Consider the following 20,641-nt stretch of genomic DNA (forward strand, 5'->3'; position numbering starts at 1 on the left):
ATGAGAAAACAAAGACCCCAGTTACAAAAACCCAGTTAAAAAACTAGTGCAGGAGGAGAAAGCCACCGCTGTGGAATTACTTGATAGCTGAGCAGATGGGGGGGTGTTTTTTCAAGCAATCCAGCAATGAGTCTGTAGCACTTCAGAGAGACCATACAGAGATGGCAAAGGGGACTTTTGCCAAACTCCAAGTAAAACCCAAATTCCAGCCTGCTCAGGAAGTTGGCCAAAAGGATTGTAGGAACTCAGGGCACTGCAGTTGCGTTTGCTCCTAATAGATTTTCTAATATTAATACCGACTAGTCAATGTGTAGATATGGAACCACCTGCAATTTTACATCAGACATTGTGCACTTCCCCCTGCCCTCATCCCTCCTCATCGTCACCGATGCTTTTTCCACAGCCTACTGATCCACATCCCCAAACGGAGGCGCGTGAAGTCGGAAAACTTGCCGGTGCTCAGTCACAGGGGCAACGACTCCACCAAGAGCAAGACCTACCAAGTGCTGAAAATGAAGATTAGTCAACGGACGAGGCAGGGCTAGCGCTGACGGTCTCTTCCCTCTCTCTCTACTAACCCACGGAATGTTTTTGGGATTAAAAAAAAAAAAAAAAGAATGACAGAAATGCAGTCCTCAACACAAGAGTTTTGGAGGCGAATAAAGGATGCCAGGATCTCAGCAGAAGAGCCAGGAAGCACCACGCTGGTTCTCCCCCATGGTCAGTGCCTCCCTCCCCGTGGCATCGCTGCAAACCCCGCGCCCGGTTGCCAGCTCCACCGCTCCGTTCCGCTCGCTCCGTCAGCGCCGATCTCTCGGCAGCCTCTTGCTGCGGTGTTGCTTATTGTACGCTCCAAATTTCTCAGCTATTTTTGCCAGTGAAAGGATATTTGAAATGAACTGGTTTGTACTGGACCCTTCCCTCCCCATTCCCTCTGCCCCCGGCACCAGAGCAAGGGATAACGGCACTCCGGATACTCACACGTATGCCTCGCCAAGGAATAATTTGATCCACCACTAGTCAAACCAAATCCCTCGGGAATTTGACTGGAACTCCGTGGTCGAGTGAGGAGTTTTGGAGGTTCGATTTCCGCTCCGAATTCGGCCCCGATCACGCCCAGCAGGACGATGGCCGTGGCTTGTTTCCGTCGCTCTTCGTAGGACGTGGAGATTTTTTTCATTTGTGGGAGACCAGACAGACAACCTGCAATGAAAAGTAGAAAAACGTGAGGAAAATCAAAAGCAAGGTTGTTCTCTAACACTTCAAACATTGTATTTCCCAGAAAAAATAAAAAGAGGTTCCTGTTTAACTGAAATCACATCTTCAGGAGTGCGAATTGCCTGTATCAGGGTTTTGGGTTGGTGGAGATGATTCCACTTGACTTCTCTCAACCTACAACGCACAAAAAAAGTTGAAATATCACCTATTGCAACGTCTGGCATCAAGGACATCCAGGACCCACCCTTCAAAAACTGTCAAGACCTCACGGGGCAAAAAGAGCCACCAGAAAACTGCCTAATTTCATAATTTCATAATTTCACCCGTTCAGCTGATAAAAGATCCGTGGAATTCTGTGCTTGTTGAGTTTTTGTGAAAGCTGATTTTTGGTTTGCTTCTTGTTAATTTTAAATTTGTGTAACAAGTTGTACATTTGTTTTTTTTTTTAAAAAAAGCAGATGGATTTTTAGGATAACTTACATAAAAGCATCTCTTGTGTTTCAGGATCCATCGCCACGTTCAGATTCTTCCTAAATTTCAACCTAACAGTGTATGTCATTAAACCAAACTTAGTGCTTTTGCAAACCAAACCGTTACACACGGTATTTTAACAAACATCCTTAAAAACACTGACAAAATCTCTCTGTATTATGGATTTTAATTAAAACTGAAATTTATGTCATCGGCTTAACACAGCCCAGGGATTCTGCTTTTCACTGAGCAGATGAAGTGTTTTTTTTTGTTTTTTTTTTTTCTTTTTCGTAAAGAAAAAAAAATTTTAGAAGAAACCCACTGGAATGAAAAATTCATTTGTTGTGACAAGTAGGGTTCACTTTTCACGGCGCAGTCGGAAACGCCCCACCACGTAATTTCACAAAACCAAGGAAGCCTTAATGCTTAACGGCGGAGTGCCGCAAGAAACCCTTGCCCAGAAGTTGGGTGGCACCACCTGGCACTGAGGGAGACTTATGGGGCTCTTGGGTTGACGAAGGGTGAATTAACGAGTCTCTCTGCTAATGACATTCACGTGGCTCCATAGAATCATAGAATGGTTAGGGCTGGAAGGGACCTTCAAAGGTCATCTAGTCCAACCCCCCTGCAAGGAACAGGATATCTCCAACTAGATCAGGTTGCTCAGGGCCTCGTCCAACCTGGCCTTGAACGTCTCCAGGGATGGAGCATCCACCACCTCTCTGGGCAACCTGTTCCAGTGTTCTACAACTCTCATGGTAAAAAATTTTTTCCTAATATCCAATCTGAATCTACCTCCCTCTATTTTAAAACCATTACCCCTTGAACGGAATGGTGCCTACAGGGAACGGAATGGTGCCTACAGGGAACGGAATGGTGCCTACAGGGAAGCTAACTGGGTTTAGGACCTGTGGTAGAAGACTGTCCTCGTCCCGGCGGCCACGCTGGGCGCCGTGCCAGCCAAAAGGGAGAGAAGCACAAGAGAAAGCTGAACAATGGTAGGGGAGACAAAAAAAAAAAAAAAAAAAAGAAGAAAGCAAAAAAAAAAATCAATAGCAACTGCCATCGGAGGAAGAAGGATGAAAACGGGCTGTACCAGACAAGCAAAAAAAATGAAACAGTTGTAATTGTTCCGCAATCGCTCGTCCCCCTCCTGCCATCTGCGGGCACCGCTTTGCCGTTAACGTTGGCGTAGGGTCTCCTGGCCCGTTATACCCAGCCCCGCCGGAGGGCACCGCCGGCGGATGACTGATGGCAGCTCCCTCCCCGCTTCCCCGCGAGCCCAGGTGCTCGGCCGGCGCCCGGCGTGACATCTCGGATCAAGATGAATTGGCACCAACTCCCGCCCCGAGATTGTTTTATACCGTTTCATTTAGTTTCTCCCCCTGCTTGGATGAGCACAGCTCTGCTTATGGATTTCCAGTCTAATGCTTTGCAGCAGGCGCGGGCGACGCGGGCGACGGAGCAGATGCCGGAGCCGGAGCCGGCGGGATGCTGATCAATAGGCGAAGGCGTTGACCCGGCCGTGCCGCCTGCGCCCGCCCCGGTGCCCGGCCAGGAAGAAAGGAAGAGTGAACACATGTGCGTGCTTCCAGTAGGAAATTAAACGGCGGGGGCACGCGGTGCCGCGCTCTGCCCCCCCGCCCGCCTTTCATTTGATTACAGCAATATGAGCTTAACCCTTCGTTAGATCCCGAAGGAAGGGATTTCGGAGCATCCCGCGAACGCCGGCTCGACAGAACCATCACCTTGCCACTTAAACCAGCAGATACCATCATCCCCATGAGCTCCATCACCCACCGGACGGAGCCAAGCGCTGTCCTTGCCCAGCGCGCGATGGGCCAGTTTGGCTGCAATGAATACTGGATCCAGTGGGAAAACTCCCGGGTGCGGAGTGGCGCGGACTCGCGGCGGAGCTAATTCCTCCCGCTGACCCCGCGCCTCAGCGCCCAGATGTCGAGGAGATAACTCTTTGTTACCCAAACAATCAATTCCAACCAGAAGAGGGTGGGAAATCTTCTCCGAGCGTTTCATCAGCAGCAATCTGGTGGAGGAGAGTCTTTCTCTACAGAAAGATTTTCATTTTCTACCTCAAAAAAAAAAACCCCAAACCTAAGAAACTAAAAAAAAAAAAAACCAAACCACCACACCAAACCAAAAACCAACCTCAAACGACAAAAATCTCAGAATGGTTTGGGTTGGAAGGGACCTTCAAGATCATCTAGTTCCAAATCTCAACTCTTCCCCCAGCAACATCCTTCCTGCAAATCCTCTTGATGAGAGGGGAAAAAAAAAAACCAAACAAACCACATTTTCAATATTTTTTGCCTTTTTTTTCATAATTACTAGAGGAAACACACAATTAATTGCAATGATTTTCTACAAATAAGCTGACAGCCATTTGGGAGATTTTCAAAATGAAATAATGCCTATCCAAAGAGTCCTTTCTACAGTTTCATTTGTCTGACGAAAATTTGGTATTTCTCACCGCGACGTGCCTCCCTTTAATCATGCTAAGGGGTGACACAGAGATCCATTTTCTTGACAGGACGGTTGATCACCCTATCACAGGCAGAAAATTAATAACCCCAAAGAGCTCTGGGTGGAAAACAGAAGCTGCACCGGTGAAAGGACAAAAAAAAAAAATATTCCACGTTTTCGCTGGAAAAATAACACACTTCCACGTCCACGCGCCGCCGGAGAAACCCATCGCGTCCACCCGGTTGGGTTTTCTTGCGACAAATTGGCTTTGCGCAGTTCTTGGCTAAAATTAATTTTCTCCTAGCTTACAATAAAAGGATTAAAAGACAAATTAAGTTCTCCAGCTTTAACTGGCAGAGGAATCAATGGATGGGAATTAAGGCTGAAGGTGGTTTTTAGGAGAGATGGACTGCTACCAGATACTTTCTGTCTCCTCTTAGGTGCATCCTGAGGGTACTCCCGTGCTGGATTAGGCAGGAAAGCCTCGCAGAAGCAGGTGCTGGACCCACTTACTATCAACCGGAGCGTCCGAACGCGTGTCACCACCATGGTGGTTCATGGTGTGGTGAACACCACCATGGTGGTTCATGGCGTGGTGAACACCACCATGGTGGTTCGTGGCGTGGTGAACACCACCATGGTGGTTCGTGGCGTGGTGAACACCACCATGGTGGTCGTGGCGTGGTGAACACCACCATGGTGGTTTCGTGGCGTGGTGAACACCACCACCACGACACAACCATGGGGCTGCAATCACGTCCAGTGATTTAAATGCAAAGGTAACTGTCAAGATTCAGTCACGTTTAACGTGCATGAAGTTCTTTGAAGGGAAAAAAAAAAAAATCTAGGAAAGGTGTTGCAGGAGCCCCGTTTCCATGGCCAAACGCTCCGACAGCAACGAAAGAATCTCCATCCCAGCTCCAACACAGGTGGACAATACCAGGCACACCATGGCACGAGGGTCTGCTGGCTGTTGGCAGCACCAAGTCCATTAAAATAGAGGATATTTTGAAATTATATATTTCCCTGCAGTTCTTTTGTCAAATTTTCTGTTTATTTAGGAAGGGGAGGTTTGTGACCGGGCAGGTTGGGATAAGGATTTCTGTTCTTCCTCCACCTTCCTCTCTTTCAGGCCTGAAAAATCAAATTCAGAAAGGGCTCACGGTCCTTCCAGCAGATGCCAGGGAGGAAGTGAACACCCCAAAACGTGGCAGAGACAGAACTTATGGGCAACAACCCCTGAACCATTCACATTCCAAACTGTAATCGTTTCTCTGTGCTATATGGGATATTATAAAAGTGCACCCAAGAGCTACGAGGGGGAAACACAATTTTGGGCTCATTCATCTGGGCTGTCAATAATTTAAAACGTTTTCTTCATGTCAATTGTACTATTTTCTTGCAGCAAATAAATCTACAGGATGCTCTGCTTGTGACCTGGAGAGGAAAGAGCAAAAAGCTTTAAGAAAACCCTATTTTGCCTTATCTTTACTTTTAATTGTCCAGGATTCTTAAACCAAAGTCATGCCACGGGTTTGACGATATTTCTAGTTTTTAAGATTATATCCAGAAGAATTATTGTCATTTCAGCACCTCCTGAAAGCTTACAAAGCCAGCGAGCTCACGATAAATCACAACTGAAAAATCTTCTCAAGAAATAACAATTCTTGAAGAAATTCAATGAAGAAAGCAACCAGGAGGAAAACGCAGAAAGACAGGCAACGATCCGGCGTATCTAACCTTACAAAAAACTGTGGGTACTCGTTACTAACCTCACATTATTAAAAGTATTTTGATTGCTTGAAAGTGCAGCCATTCCTAGATCCCGAGCTCCCTCCACTGGCACAGCAGAGAAGGATCCTCCAGGAGCCCAGCGCGGAAAAAGGAGAGGGGGTGAGGGATGCTCTGGAACAGGTTGCCCAGAGAGGTGGTGGATGCTCCATCCCTGGAGACGTTCAAGGCCAGGTTGGACGGGCCCTGAGCAACCTGATCTAGTTGGAGATATCCCTGTTCCTTGCAGGGGGGTTGGACTAGATGACCTTTGGAGGTCCCTTCCAGCCCTAACCATTCTATGATTCTATGCTCTGGGGGGGACAGGCAGCAGCCCCTGGGTGATGCTCAGAGAACTCTGACCCATCTCACCTCATCCAGCTCCTTACAAAAAAAGAGCCTTTTATTTAAAAAAAAAAATAATCAAATCTTAAATTACTCATGCAGTCTCTTCTCGTCTCAACGGTTTTGGCTTAGTTTGGAACAACCACCTTGGTTTTTTAAGTTACATTTTTCTTAAATATTATTTGTTCCTACTATCAGAGTGTAAATGCAATACAGGGGAGAAAATTTGGACCAAAAGAAGGAAAAATAAAGCTGTGGCTAAGGTTACCTTTTCTTTGACTCCTTCCTGCACTGCTCAGCCTCTACTCAGGAGCTGAAGTTCCTGCCTGGATCTTGGGAAATTGGGGAACGTCTCCTGGCAGCCAGTAAATTTTCACACGTGTTCCTGATTTCCTCAGTCCCTGGATGCACTCGGAACGCTTGTGCTAAAGATGATGCTAAAGACCACGGAAAAAGCCTCTTCTGCTAAAATAATATCTAAAGAAAAAATTGGGAAAGGCCATGGAGCCGGGGTGAGATGCGTCACCAGGTGCTGCCAAGTTGAAGGTATTTGTATCAAGATTGAAGCTTTTTATTAGTCCTAGAAGTATCTGAGGTGAGAACTACGAAGGGTTAAAACCAAACCACACTGCAGCATGATCCATATAGGGTTGAAAAAAAAAAAAACCAACCACTGTTCCAATCAAATTTACTCAAAAAAAGAAGTACAGGCATTTTAGTGTCACAACAATTAGTCATTTTCCATTAAATCTCCTGCCGTGTTTTGTAAAGATATCTGCCTAAAAAATAGCAGAGAAGGAGCCACATAAGAAAAAACCAATACATTTTACAAAATTTTCCTGTATTCTCTCTGATAAGGTATAAATATTTTTTGATTTACATGTTTTGATAGTGAAAGGAGGGCTTGATAACACACTTGAAAAGAAATTTAGGTAAGGATGAGCAAAAGAATGCTCTGGAATCATTTATTAGGCAAGTAGAGAATATTATTTTCGAAAAGACCGTTGGGGCCACCAAAAGATTTATAAAAATTGCTAAAAAAAATAAGTTTATCTTGTGAAATCTTTCATTTCAGACCCTTTCTCAAACCAAAGGGTCTTGACCCACGTGCGAGCCCCCGTAGCTCATCCATACGGTGCCCCACGAAACACGCTCTACCGCCAAATTCCAACTTGTTAACGAACCCCGGTAGTTTCCAGGATAACGAACCTGCCAGCCTCCGGCCAAAGCATCCCACCAGGAGCTGCTGGCAGCCTTAAGGGTTAAGATGCCCACTTGCTTCTGCATAGGTGGTGCTATTTTTAAGCCACCGGTGTTTTAAATCCAGCCCGCCGCGATCCATATGGCACTGCTGCGCTCAAGGTGAGACCAAATAAACCTGTCGGAAGCTCGGAGAAATCGGCTTTTGCGGCACGCGCCGAGCGCTAAGTGCCTCTCAGACCAGAGATGTGCCATTAAAATCCCATCAGCCATCATCCCTTCTTCCTACAAAGAACTCGTTGGGTGCCCGCTTGGCATCGGTAGGGCCCCCCGCGCTCATCGGTGCTCTGGGATGGACACGTCGCTCTTGGCCAACGCGCTGCCAAGCCTGTTGCATCCACTGAGCACGTCCTAACGTTCTACAAATGAAGTTTAAGTTACTTGACTTCCTCTTGCACCAAACCAACAGCCAAACGTGGAGTACGGCGCCTACAAAGAACTCGTTGGGTGCCCGCTTGGCATCGGTAGGGCCCCCCGCGCTCATCGGTGCTCTGGGATGGACATGTCGCTCTTGGCCAACGCGCTGCCAAGCCTGGTTGCATCCATGAGCATGTCCTAAATGTTCTACAAACGAGAGTTTAAGTTACTTGACTTCCTCTTGCACCAAAACAACAGCCAAACGGGGAGTACGGCGCCTACAAGAACCGTTGGGTGCCCGCTTGGCATCGGTTTAGGGCCCCCCGCGCTCATCGGTGCTCTGGGATGGACACGTCGCTCTTGGCCAACGCGCTGCCAAGCCTGTTGCATCCACTGAGCACGTCCTAAACGTTCTACAAATGAAAGTTTAAGTTACTTGACTTCCTCTTGCACCAAACCAACAGCCAAACGTGGAGTACGGCGCCTACAAAGAACTCGTTGGGTGCCCGCTTGGCATCGGTAGGGCCCCCCGTGCTCATCGGTGCTCCGGGATGGACATGCCACTCTTGGCCAACGCGCTGCCAAGCCTGTTGCATCCACTGAGCACGTCCTAAACATTTTACAAAGGAGGGTTTTAAGTTACTTGACTTCCTCTTGCACCAAACCAACAGCCAAACGTGGAGTACGGCGCTCTTTGCGTCTACTTTGGGTTTGCCAAACCCGCTCCGTACACGGAAAAGCTGAGGAGCACTGCCTTCATCCCAGGCTGCTTCAGGCCTTCAGGTGAAAGCTAGTGACGGTGACGTGTATTAATTACTTTCAGGCAATTAAAGATTTTAATCTGGCCTCACTGCAACTTTTTTTGTAGTAGACTGATGGGAGGGCCAATTAGTGCTTTGTAACGAGCCAACTGATTTCACCTACGTACCTGCCTGTGACATGCTAATAAACCTCCAAAAAACATTTAATAATCTCTTTACTTCAGGTATTCAGTAACAATAAATTTCATTTTTGGAATACACCAGCATAGAGGTTGACCTGTTTTCTCTTAGCAATAAACCTCCCTTTTTTCACCAACGCTTTGCGAACCCGGCGCTGAAAACATCTGCTCGCTTCCGAAAAGCGAGCGAACAAATGGGTTCTCCTCTTCAGAGGAGCAAAAAAAAAAAAAAACCAAAACATTTTCACCAGCAAGCTCCACTAAGCAATCATCACCTTCAACTAATTTACTCCTGTTGGAAGCTGGACAGTCCAAAGTATTTCATAACTTGAGGATTCATTTTACCAGGGTGACGTTTGGTTGGGTCATCCCCCATCCGAAACGACGCACGGAGACTCTGAGCATTTAAATAACTCCTTAAATCAGACACAATTTGTAATTCCACTGGGAAAGCCAAATATTACAGGATAGTGAAAGATCATGTTATTAACACTCACACTAGAAAAAATTAATTTGCACATAACTAAAGGCAGATAAATGTAAATATATTTTTTTTTTACTAGCTGTTATAAGTGACAATTCCAGAAATTTTACTCTTTGAGTTTCCGCTCTCCCTAGACATAGGTAAGCCTACGCACCCCACAATAAAGCAGTTTTTTCTACGTGGAAATATTCAGGAAAAAGCACAACCAAGAGGATTTAGGCTGAGATGAGGATTTTTTTTTTTCCCCAATTTAACCCACAAACGCAGGTGCAGGGAGGTGCTGTCAGCCCTGTTCCACGCGCCGGCTATGTCCTGTTGCCACGTTATAGCTACACGTGCACGGTTCACTCTAGGGATGGAAAAGAATTCCAGTAATCTGGGAAAACCACCATTTTACTATTTATTTGTTGCTCATTTAGCAACACAGAGAGCCTTTAGACCAGTGGTCTTGAATAGCCATCAACATTTTATTCAACCTACAGCAGCCTTGACCTTTCAGCGGGATCGTTTTTAACGCAACGGTGAGACCCACAAGACTTAAAAATCTCCATTTCTGATTCCCCATCACCTACCACAGCCAGCAAACTGGAAAAACCAGTATCCCTTTGGATAGGCAGCAGTGAGGAGGGAGGAAGCCCCAACGTGGTGCCGGAACCGCAGACGCCCAACGCCCCTCCGCCGCGGTGCCCCCATGGAGTGGGTCCCACCTTGTCGAAGGGTGATGCCACGGGGTGGCACGGGCAGGGAGGGACGCGGCGCTGCCCTCCAGGGCTCCGGCGCTGAATGTAGCCCACACTCTGTTTGGCTTTCAGTCAATTAAGCTTTAAGCTGTCAGCAAACAAGACTTGGAAGCGAATTTGGAATCCCCACAAATCAAGTGAAGGTTGTGAAAGGGCACGCTCCCACGGCGGCACGAAAAAAGGCAGTTTAATTGCCTCGGAATAGCTCTTTTACGCTGCAATGGCCTATTGAATCTTAGAGCATCTATTTGTTTATCACAGACTGGTAAAAGGATGAAAGGTGTGAACTTCAAGCATCACCTCTCTTGCTGAAGTAGGCAAAATTCAAGTTTTTTTGGCATATAAAAAGTACTACTGAAATGATAACCTTTTAACGTTTTTTTTTTTTTAACTTTTAATTTTATTGGTTTTTTAACTTTTAATTTTATTTTTTTTTTTAACTTTTGATTTTATTCTTGAACAGTTACAGCTGTCCAAACTACAGCTGAATGTGAAAACGAACAATTTCCAACACAATAAGGTATTGCTGTGTTGTGGTTTTTTTTTTTTGTTTGTTTGTTTTTAAATTTCCATCAGATTTTTAATATACTATTAAAGTAACTGATGTTTTGAACCCACTAGCTTAAAAACCTGACTATCCAGAAGATACAGAAAAACGACATCAGACAGCACCAAGACGAACGGGTCTTCAGAACTTCGACGTTTTCATCAAGCTGCCTAGAAAAACCACACCACAAACTAAGGACACAATTTCTCTTTTTGCAACTAACTACAAGAAATGTTTTCAAACACGACTAGTCCAGCCAGCTGCAATTCTTCACTTGTTCAAACGATGCAAGGTCCTGACTAGGTATCCTCCTTCCCTTCCAATCCCACTCATGGAGCAAGGACAGCCTGGGGGAATTCCCATCACCTGTTTTAGGTACCTGAAGGACAACCCAGGATCTGAATTGCCTGAGTTACTGGAAGGAGGTAGGGAAGGAATTCAGAAACCCAAAGGCAGAAGCCTGAAGGTACAGAATTGGTACCTGCTGTTTATTGTTCAAATGTCAGCCTGGTTCCTCATCCCAGCTTTTGGTTTTCATCCTGAAGGAAGATTCATGATCTGAAATCGTGATAACAGCTCCCTTAACGTTGACCTCAGTCAAAACCCTCCATGTTTTATGTTCCTCCTATCATCAAGACGTGCAAAACTGGAACGAACAAGTGTGGTTTGCATGGAAAACCAGAAGAATTACGTGTAGCTAAAAAACACCTTCGAAAAAAACTGAGAAAGGTCCGTCAACAATGAAAAAAGTAACCAAAACTAAACATGTGCAAAATTTACTCTTCCAACCCTGGAAGAGGCCACGTGTAAGGCAATGATGTGGTTATGACTACGTCTCTTGTTTCACATCTCGTTGACAATTTCTGCTCAGCAGGTTATCGTGCTACTGGGTGCCCACAGCTAGTTCTGGGATTTCAACACCGAGAAATATTTGCTGAAGTCCAACATAATCTGACTTAGTGCTTAGACAACACCTGATATTCTGAGAAGGAAAATAGGTGAGAAGAAGTGATAAGGCATCAAGTCACAAGAGCAGTCCATGGAGCAAACGTGTTTTAAAGTGATGAAGAGGGGACCTCAGAAAGCATCACCCCCAGAAATGCAGCCTGCCCATCGTCAGCGCTACAGAAAGCGTTCCGACGACACCAGGGGCTTTGCACCCAGGGGTGAGGAGAGCACTGGATCCATGGAGACCTTCTCTCTTCCTTCACGAATCAAAGCAGAGCCTAAGGCACCAGCACGAGATGTTCTGTACCCACACAAGTCAACTCTGCCCATGTTTGGTTCTTTTAAGAAGCTATCCGTAATTATAAATTAAATTTTAGTTTTAAACCTCACTTAACATAGAATCATAGACTGGTTTGGGTTGGAAGGGATCTCAAAGCTCACCTAGTTCCAACCCCCCCTGCCATGGGCAGGGACACCCTCCACTACACCAGGTTGCCCAAAGCCTCAGCCAACCTGGCCTTGAAACATCTATGTAATTTAAAAAAAAAAATCATAAATGGTGGCCAGTGATCTCAAACTACAGATGTCCAGTCAACTTCAACCAAAAAACCTTCCCAAATTTCCAAAGTTGCTTGCAAGACTAAAGGTCCCCGCTTTTCCCAAGTTAATATGATTTTTCAGAGCGACTGCGGCACAAAGGGAGGACCGTGCAGCGCTGGAAGAAGGACATCTGCCACCAAACCACCAACAAAAGAATTTCAGACACGAGTCCCCAGCTGGATCTTCACCAAGTACTGATGTATAAAGCACACGCTGATGCCAACTTCCCACTTCCACACGCAAAATAAGAGGTGGAAGGACTGTCCTACTCAAGACATTCTGCAAACTTTAGTATGAAGCTGTATATCATCAAAAAAGTAGAGAGAGCATCTTTTAAAATTTGCTCCTGTCATACAAGTTGTGGCCTCCAAATGAGTACGACACCTCAGAAGGTGAGATGGTCCCTGGGATGGCACCTTCCAGCCGAGCAGCCGCTGAACACGGGCAGCCAGCACGTGTGTCCAGGCGTCCAAGATTTTCCTTTTTGCAGCTTTGTGGCTCAGAAGTTGAAAAAAAAAAACGAAGGAAAAACTGATGGTGCTTCCCACAAAGACATTTCATGATGCTGCAATCCGAATTAGTGCCCCAAACCTACCCATATTGCCAATTTTGAACTTCTTCCTTGCTAGCTTTTTCAGCCAAGGCACTTTTAATTTTAATTTTTTTTTTTTTGAAATCTAGATTTCAATTTTAGAAGTGCCAGTGATTTCTAAACCGATACAATCGTGATAACCACCCACGAGCTGGCAGCCCGTTGGTACCCAGCTCCGGGGCAGCCCTTGCCCAGCTCCTCCGCAGCCACCGGGCCGGGCTGGGCACGGACCCTGGCACCGCTGCCATGCTAATAACTCTGTTAATTGGAAACCACCCCGCCAGCCCCCCAGACAAACCAGTTCTCCTGAAGGAGCACTGCCCTAACGAATCCGTGCAGCCCTCTCCCGACGCCGGCGCGCGCCGTTCGGACAGATGTCGAGCCCGGAGCTCTGAATGGTGTTTACTGGGCGACATCTGCCCGTATCTTTTCAAATTTGTGCAGCTTTGTTGAAGAACCCCAGTGTTTTTCCATGAATTACGTTCTCTTAAAAAAAAAAGAACAGAATTTAAGCCATAATTTCGTGTTTCCTTGTAGACAGCTAATTACAAACTGTAGGAACCCAGATTCTCAGTTAACTTGGTACACAATTACCTACTGGGCACGTTTCTCAAGGTGCTTCAAAATTCCTATTAGCACAGACAAAAATCCCACTAAAAATGAACTCTGACATGTCAAATAACCTCCAGTTATGAATTCACATTCCAATTTTCCTTGTAACAGAAAAGCCCAAGTGTCAGAGACGAGTCTCTGTGTATTTTCTTAATTAGCATCTGAAAGGGATGAAGTTTGAAGATCATAAAAAAAACCTCACTTTTCTGGTGTTTTACACAATAGTCAGTGCATGATATGGTAGGTGGTTTTCCAATGAGTGATTAAATACAAATTAAAAGCTTCTTTGATCTCTCTACGGTGGGCTTGGGAGACACAAAAACGTACGTGACGGGGTTTACGGAAGGTGCCCAGGTTCAGTCTAACCTACTTCAAAGAAACCCAGCAGGAACTTTGTCCAGAGACTGACTCTTCTGGCCCCCTCATTGTGCTGAACAGTGGGTCACTGGTGTGTTTGCTGGGGATGGCAGATGGTTTCATTTGTTGTGGACCACCACTCCACCCCAAATTTTCAGCGGAAGCCTGGCCGGTAACGGGAGGGATGCAACGGGCAACGGCACCTGTCGCTCCTGCTTCAAAGTCCAGCTCCAGCAGTACAGAAGAGAAGGAGGAGAAAGCACCAAAGTAGTCCAGAAGCCCAATATATTATTAAAAATTAACAAAAATTAAGAAAAAAAAACATAGTATATGACGTCTGCACCGGAGAGCGGCGACGGGGCGGTACGATACAGGATGAACCACAAGAAACACAATCCCTGCCCTTCCACTGCTGAATCTTTGAGCACTGATTAAAGGGCTATTTTTAATTTTGGAATATGGGTTAATTTAGCAATATTTCTCACTTCTAACTTTGCCAGTCAAAGGATAGTTGTTGTTTAAAAATACTTCTCATTATGCACAAAAATAGATTTGTGACTATAGACAGAAGAGATTGAAAAGATGAAACGTCGACGTTGAAGCTTTAATTTAAAAGATTAAAAGTTGACGACCGTTTATCAGCAGCATTCCTAGGTTTTGTTTTCCATGGAAACCCTTGTAAGTGCACCACTGGAACTCTCTGGGATCAGAACCAACAGGGTCTGTACAACGCACGAGCCAGACGTCCGAGTCCGACGCTCCTTTTGGCTACAGGGCTACGCAAAGAGTAGTTCTACACCACCTTGTACTGCTTGACCCTGCCAGAAGAGATTTCCAAACAGATCCTTCTCCTTCTTTGGAGAAGGCATCACCAGGGGACCAGGAGAAGGCTGACCATTAGTCCTTCCCTTTCTGTGCACTAACCCGTCACGGCAGCACGCAGGAGGAGATGGACTGGACCCACCAGTAACCCTTATCTCTGCAGCTAAAGCAGTCCACCTCCCTTATCTCCCAGCTTTTTGGAATGACAGACCCTTGGGAATAAATTGCATTCCGATTCAATTCCCCTCTACCCTGATGCAGCAATTGGCAGTGCTGTATCACAGCGTTTCCTAAAATGATAAACCTTTCTGTTGGCTCAAGTAGAATCGAAAGAAAGTTGTATCTGGTACTGGAAATAAAACGTAGATGCTAGCTTGGATCCTAAAATTACACTAAAAATACAAAGAGATTACAAATCACAAACCTAAAATTATTTTTTTTTTTTTTTCCGAAAAAAAACCAATTTACCATCATGATAAATAGCAAAAGGTTGACCACTGAAGCCAGTAGATTTTATGCCCAACTAGGAAAAAACACTGTTGTCCATATGTGAATTATTTAAGCAAAAACATTTTAGTTATAAATAGCAATAAATCCTACTGCTACTACACCTTAATATTTTTTAAGATAAGGTTAAGTTTAAATTGCCTCAAAACTTTTTTTTTTTTGGTATTCTACCAACACAAAACTAACTGTGTTCCGTTGTAGACTGAAATTTTGCCTTTAATCAGGATACTTTTTTTCAAGCTCAACTGTTTTTAATAACAGAATCACTTTCTCTGTAAATAAAATACTACCAGACCTCAGCAACATAGTGGCCAGCTTTCTGAAAAGCTCAAAACTCAGTCTAGCAAAAAAAAAAATCACACGAAATTTGGAACTTACTCCAGTAAATCAGCCCATCTTCAATCTCTTGCCCGTGAAAAGCACGCAGGACATGGAAAAGGCAGAAAGCTGGTCCCAGATATAACACAGGCTTGTTTACAACATTGCTATGCTCAAAACTTCCCAGAAAAAGAACCAAAAGGTTCCTACCAGATGTGGAGCCAAGGAGATGGTGTATGTTCCAGAAGGAAACACTGATCTGATGTATAACCTGGGGAAATCTGCGTTCAGGATACGCCAAGCCCACTCATTAATTTATTTTTTATTTTCTTCCTATTCATTGCTGCTTCTTGACAAGTCCTGCATCGTCCCCTACCTGCTAAAGACATTCCCAGCATCCTACCTCCCTCTTGGCTATTTCCAGTCAGCCTCTTACTCCCAACCTGTGTTAATTCTCCCTGCTCCACCACCCTGTCTCAGGCACCTTCAACCAGAGACTGACCCAAACCGAGATCCGTCACACTGATCATCTCCAGGTCAGCAGAAATAACTAGTTTTCTTCCAGACTTCCACAAAAATCTATATAAAGCTCCATCAAAAAAAAAAAAAAAAGACAGCTTTCACGCTGTATAATCAGCAGTGTGATGCTAAAATACACAGTGTAGTCATTCACATTCCAAGGATATTGATATTGAGCATCTATTTTCCTGATAAAATGAATAAATAAGCATGAAAAAGAATCAGAAGATAACTGCTTATAACTAGATGCCTATTTTTGTATGGTCTGCCACTTCAGAATAGGGTAAGCACCCTTACATCAGGTCTTTCATCAAGGTAAATAATTTCAGGGATAACTCTAAAGGATCATATAAAGCCCTTATTCTTCAAGAATTACAAGGTAAATATGTGGGTTGCAGGCAGAGCTAAGAGCTCAAAACACAACTATTACCATAGATAACGATTCAGAAGTGACACCGTAATATCACAGCAGTTACAGTTAAGCAGGTATTTAGTTTTTGTCTACAACTCTTCTACTTTTGAGTAATTCCATTTCTACCAGCACACACTTCTTCACAGGCAGCCTTAGTATTTCATTTACTCATGGAAAATATGCTATTTGGCAGAAAGTGTTCCATCTCCTCTGCACAGTACCTCGTCTGTCTAAAAATAACACATTTATTATATGTTCACGCTCACCTGCTGCGATGTCATCGTCAACCAGATCATGCTCCTCTTCCTGAACTTTTGCTTCTGTTCCCAAGGAATCTGGGCTTGCACTGCCAGCCTGAATGGCTTCCGTGGTTACTCCAGCTGAAAGAAACAACCAAACACCCGCAGAAGTCAGTGATGTTGGTAGACAGCATCTTCACATCAGGAGAAAAAAAAAAAAAAAGTCATTATCTTTTGATATTCTGAACTATGCAATGCAACGAAACATAAAAAGAGCAACTATTTCCTGGTTTCCCTTCATTATGCAGACTTTTCACAAATCTGTCTGTTAAAAATCTTTTCCCCACTGTAAATCTTTCTCTTGTATTTTCTTTTTTTCCCTCCATCTTCTATATCCCTGTTCCTTGCAGGGAGTTGGACTAGATGACCTTTGAAGGTCCCTTCCAGCCCTAACCATCCTATGATTCTATGATTCTAGCATCAATATCAGATACACATATTACACACTAACAACTTATTTAGCCATGAAATACGGCGTTCAGCAAGTTCTGCAAGAGTCCTCTGACATCTCCTTCCAATACTTCATCTCTCACCAAAAAAAGTGCAGTTTTTCCCATCAGAGTAGTTTTGACCTTCAGAGTATATTAATTCAGCAGACTTATTCCAAGTCATTTGGGTTAGGATGCATCTGCTGGTTGCTATTAGAAGCTACGTAACGAACATCAAGCTGTACCACGTAGCACCGCATGATTCAAGTTATAATTCACCACATTATACTCAGCCCAGTTAAAAATCTTTAATTACTCCATAATTAATATGTCTCCATATAATCATAGAATGGTTAGGGCTGGAAGGGACCTTCAAAGGTCATCTAGCCCAACCCCCCTGCAAGGAACAGGGATATCTCCAACTAGATCAGGTTGCTCAGGGCCTCGTCCAACCTGGCCTTGAACGTCTCCAGGGATGGAGCATCCACCACCTCTCCGGGCAACCTGTTCCAGTGTTTCTACAACTCTCATGGTAAAAAATTTTTTCCTAATATCCAACCTGAATCTACCTCCCTCTATTTTAAAACCATTACCCCTTGTCCTATCACAACTGGCCCTCCTGAACAGCCTCTCCCCATCTTTCCTGTAGGCAATCATCAACAGTTGCCCTAGCAGCTACTCCTGAGAGTAAAGGGCAACTACAGCTATGTTCTACCAACTGAGCATACCTGACCTCAGAAGATCAATTCAAAAATACACCCTAACACCCCAAAATGGCACAGATATCTATCAATATGAATCGAGGCTCTTCGACACGTGTACACAACATACTTTCACTTGTTATTCCCTGCTGGCTGCGCATCTAACCGTGCAACAACATCCCTGCAATAAGGCAAACGCTGCATGGCTACAGGCTGTAATTAACAACAGCTTAGTCTTACCAACAATTCCCAACATCACTCTAAAGCACTGCCTTCCATGTAATTTATGCATTCAATTTAGATTTAATAAGATTATTACACATCACTCAAAAATCAATTGGTGTTTACTAGAGATCTTTCTCGGAATAGAAACTACGTTCCTCGGTGAAAAAAGAATCTCATTTTAAGAAAGATGAACACCTAAGACTTAAAAGGAAATGTTCTCATTCAGGAAAATTCAAATTTTTCCTATTTTTTTTATGTAAGGCAGATGGGTTTGGGCATTATTCTATAAAAGCAAGTTTCTAGATGGATAACTGGATGGAGTATCTCATGATGCTGACAGACCTTCCAAGAACATACTCTTAGAGTCTCTACAACCTCTGCTTAATAACAACAGATAACCAAAAATAGGTATTTGGGAGAAAAATACAACAGATTAAATAGTGATCTGTAGCCATTTAATTTATTTGGAGGATATTCTTCATCTGGTATCTCCTTGCAGCACTTGATAACCAATGGTTCCCTTTCCAACAATTTCTACAACCTAATGACACGTTCTTTGAAAAGGAACGTTCGGTGTCACACCACCAGCACCTTGGAATTTTATCAGCCCTTTTCCTAGCAGGTTTCCTCCCTGGAGACCCCAAACTACAGCCTCACCCCTCAGCAGCAAGGACAGCCTTTGCAAGAGACAATCCCAACGGCATGTAGTGAAGAATTTGATTTACCTAATCAACATTAGCCACCTGAAGTGATTTCATGATCGTGAAATGACTTGGAAAACGTCAAGAAACTCTTCTATATAACCCTAGATTTCTTTCCCCCCTAGAATTTCCCTTGGATTGTAGTATTGTTCATAATTTTTGTGTACAAAATGCCTTTTTTTCCCCTTTTATCTAGCAACCAAGGTACTCTCAGGTTTGACACAGCATTACTTACGTGATATAACGCTGTCGATGTACTGCGGTAAGTACGGAGCCCACGCGTCAATGGTCTCCTTCCGACCTGCCTGCTCGATTCTTCTCAGTTCTGCCAGCAACAGGGCCTGGGCAGCTTCTCTCACCTGTAAAACCAACAGGAACGTCACACCAACTCCTATATCAAATATTCATCAGAATGCTTTTGGTACAGTTTAGCAAGAAGAAAAGAAAAAACTTCTACAGGAAACGAAACGAAGCTTTCAGAAGACCTTCATTTCCAAAGTTGGAAAGTTTTTAATCCAATACTTTTAAACCAAAACTTCATGAAAGTTTTTAATCCAATAATTTCTTTTAAAAAATATGTACACCATCCAGAAGGTAAAAAAAAAAAACAGATATATTCAGACATGATTGCTTCTTCAACATTTTAACAGGTTAACTGGAAAATGAACTCACTGAATCTGATGTAAAAACTGCAGGAACTTGTGTCAGAAGAGAATTACATTTTTTTTTTTTTCCAAATTAAGGGAAAATGTGATCAGTAAAAGACAACATAACCCCCCAAAAACCTGGCTACTCAAAAAATCACCTCCAAGCACCGATCCTGCCACCGGCGAGCCAGCATCTCCAGAAGAGGAGGTCGGAATTTATCCAGCCCCAAGAGGTCCGGGAGCATCACGCAGTGCATAGCAGCCAGCTGGCTCCACCCTGCTCAAACACAGCACAACAGGAAGATGAGCACAATAAACCCTGCAAAAATTGGAAATTCAAACTGCTGGCAAGGAAATTTACACTGGTGACTGGTGTGGGTCTTTGGGAGAAGGTGGGAGAAAGAGGGAGAGGGGCAAGCAAATCAAAATAGAATCGATTTTGCAGCAGAACGACAGAATTGGATCTCTGTCTCGGGTAGGAACGAGCTCTTCCAGGCAGCAGTCATGCCTTGGGAACTCCCTGGCCACATCTTTGCAACACATGCAAGGGTTGAAGGAGGCAGCAGCAGAAGATTGCCTCAAATCAGACCTGATTAAAGACAAACATCCCTCTTCCTCTCCAGCTCCTCCCAGGAAGACTCCAGTATCCAGTGGCATGCTTGGATTTACACTTGCAGCCTTCAGAATAGACTCAACGTACATACTCAATGCAAAAAAAGGCTTTAAAATATTATGGCTTTTTTTTTTTCTCCCCCCAAAATCATAAGCCGTGGTTCTCAGTTCAAAATTCAGATGCCCCTTAACATAACTTATCAGATTTCATGTCCTACATGCAAGGGGGATATAATTCCATCACAGAAAACGTCTGAATTTCCACTACAAAGATGACATCACGTTTTCTGTCCCCTTTTAAAAGGTATCTAAGCACGTACAAGCACGTGTTTGTCCGTTATCCTTATCTTTCCACCTAAATCTTACTCCAGCATGCTTACTCAGGTGTGTCCCTACTACAAGCCTGCAATACCGTGTAGTTAAAAACCAGTAAAGATAAGCGTATCGAGCTCAAACAACCCAGCTTGTAAAAATGCTTGTAAAGAACTCTACTAAAAGAATTCTTTTACTGGTGTGCTCTACACTTGAGAAACTGGAAAAATACTTAGGTGAGCATGGCTAGATATATTTTTAAATTGACAGCAATCCTGAGCCCAAAAAATCTAAATGTTTTGAACTAATAAAGCTCTTCACGGTGCTACAAAAAAAAGAAATCGTTATGTCAGTTTTCCTTCAAGAAAAATGGATTAAGAAGAGGGATTTCTAATTTTAGAGAGCACTGTTTCTAC

The 20,641-nt window shown here is 44.1% G+C and overlaps 1 protein-coding gene across 1 annotated transcript in view; it reads right to left on the reverse strand.

Annotated features, from left to right (window-relative positions):
• The window catches only part of WDR7 (WD repeat domain 7), an 87,359-nt gene that overhangs the window by 40,706 nt on the left and 26,012 nt on the right, over positions 1–20,641 (reverse strand). Inside the window, exons 17-20 of the mRNA XM_086628839.1 lie at positions 19,460–19,578; positions 18,890–19,013; positions 16,567–16,680; positions 982–1,203 (exon numbers count right to left, since the gene is read on the reverse strand). Of these exons, the coding sequence (XP_086484965.1) occupies positions 982–1,203; positions 16,567–16,680; positions 18,890–19,013; positions 19,460–19,578 (579 nt within the window). The remainder of the gene's footprint in view (positions 1–981; positions 1,204–16,566; positions 16,681–18,889; positions 19,014–19,459; positions 19,579–20,641) is intronic.

This window comes from Tauraco erythrolophus, chromosome Z, assembly GCF_009769465.1.
Source record: "Tauraco erythrolophus isolate bTauEry1 chromosome Z, bTauEry1.pri, whole genome shotgun sequence".
Classification (NCBI taxonomy): Eukaryota; Metazoa; Chordata; class Aves; order Musophagiformes; family Musophagidae; genus Tauraco; species Tauraco erythrolophus.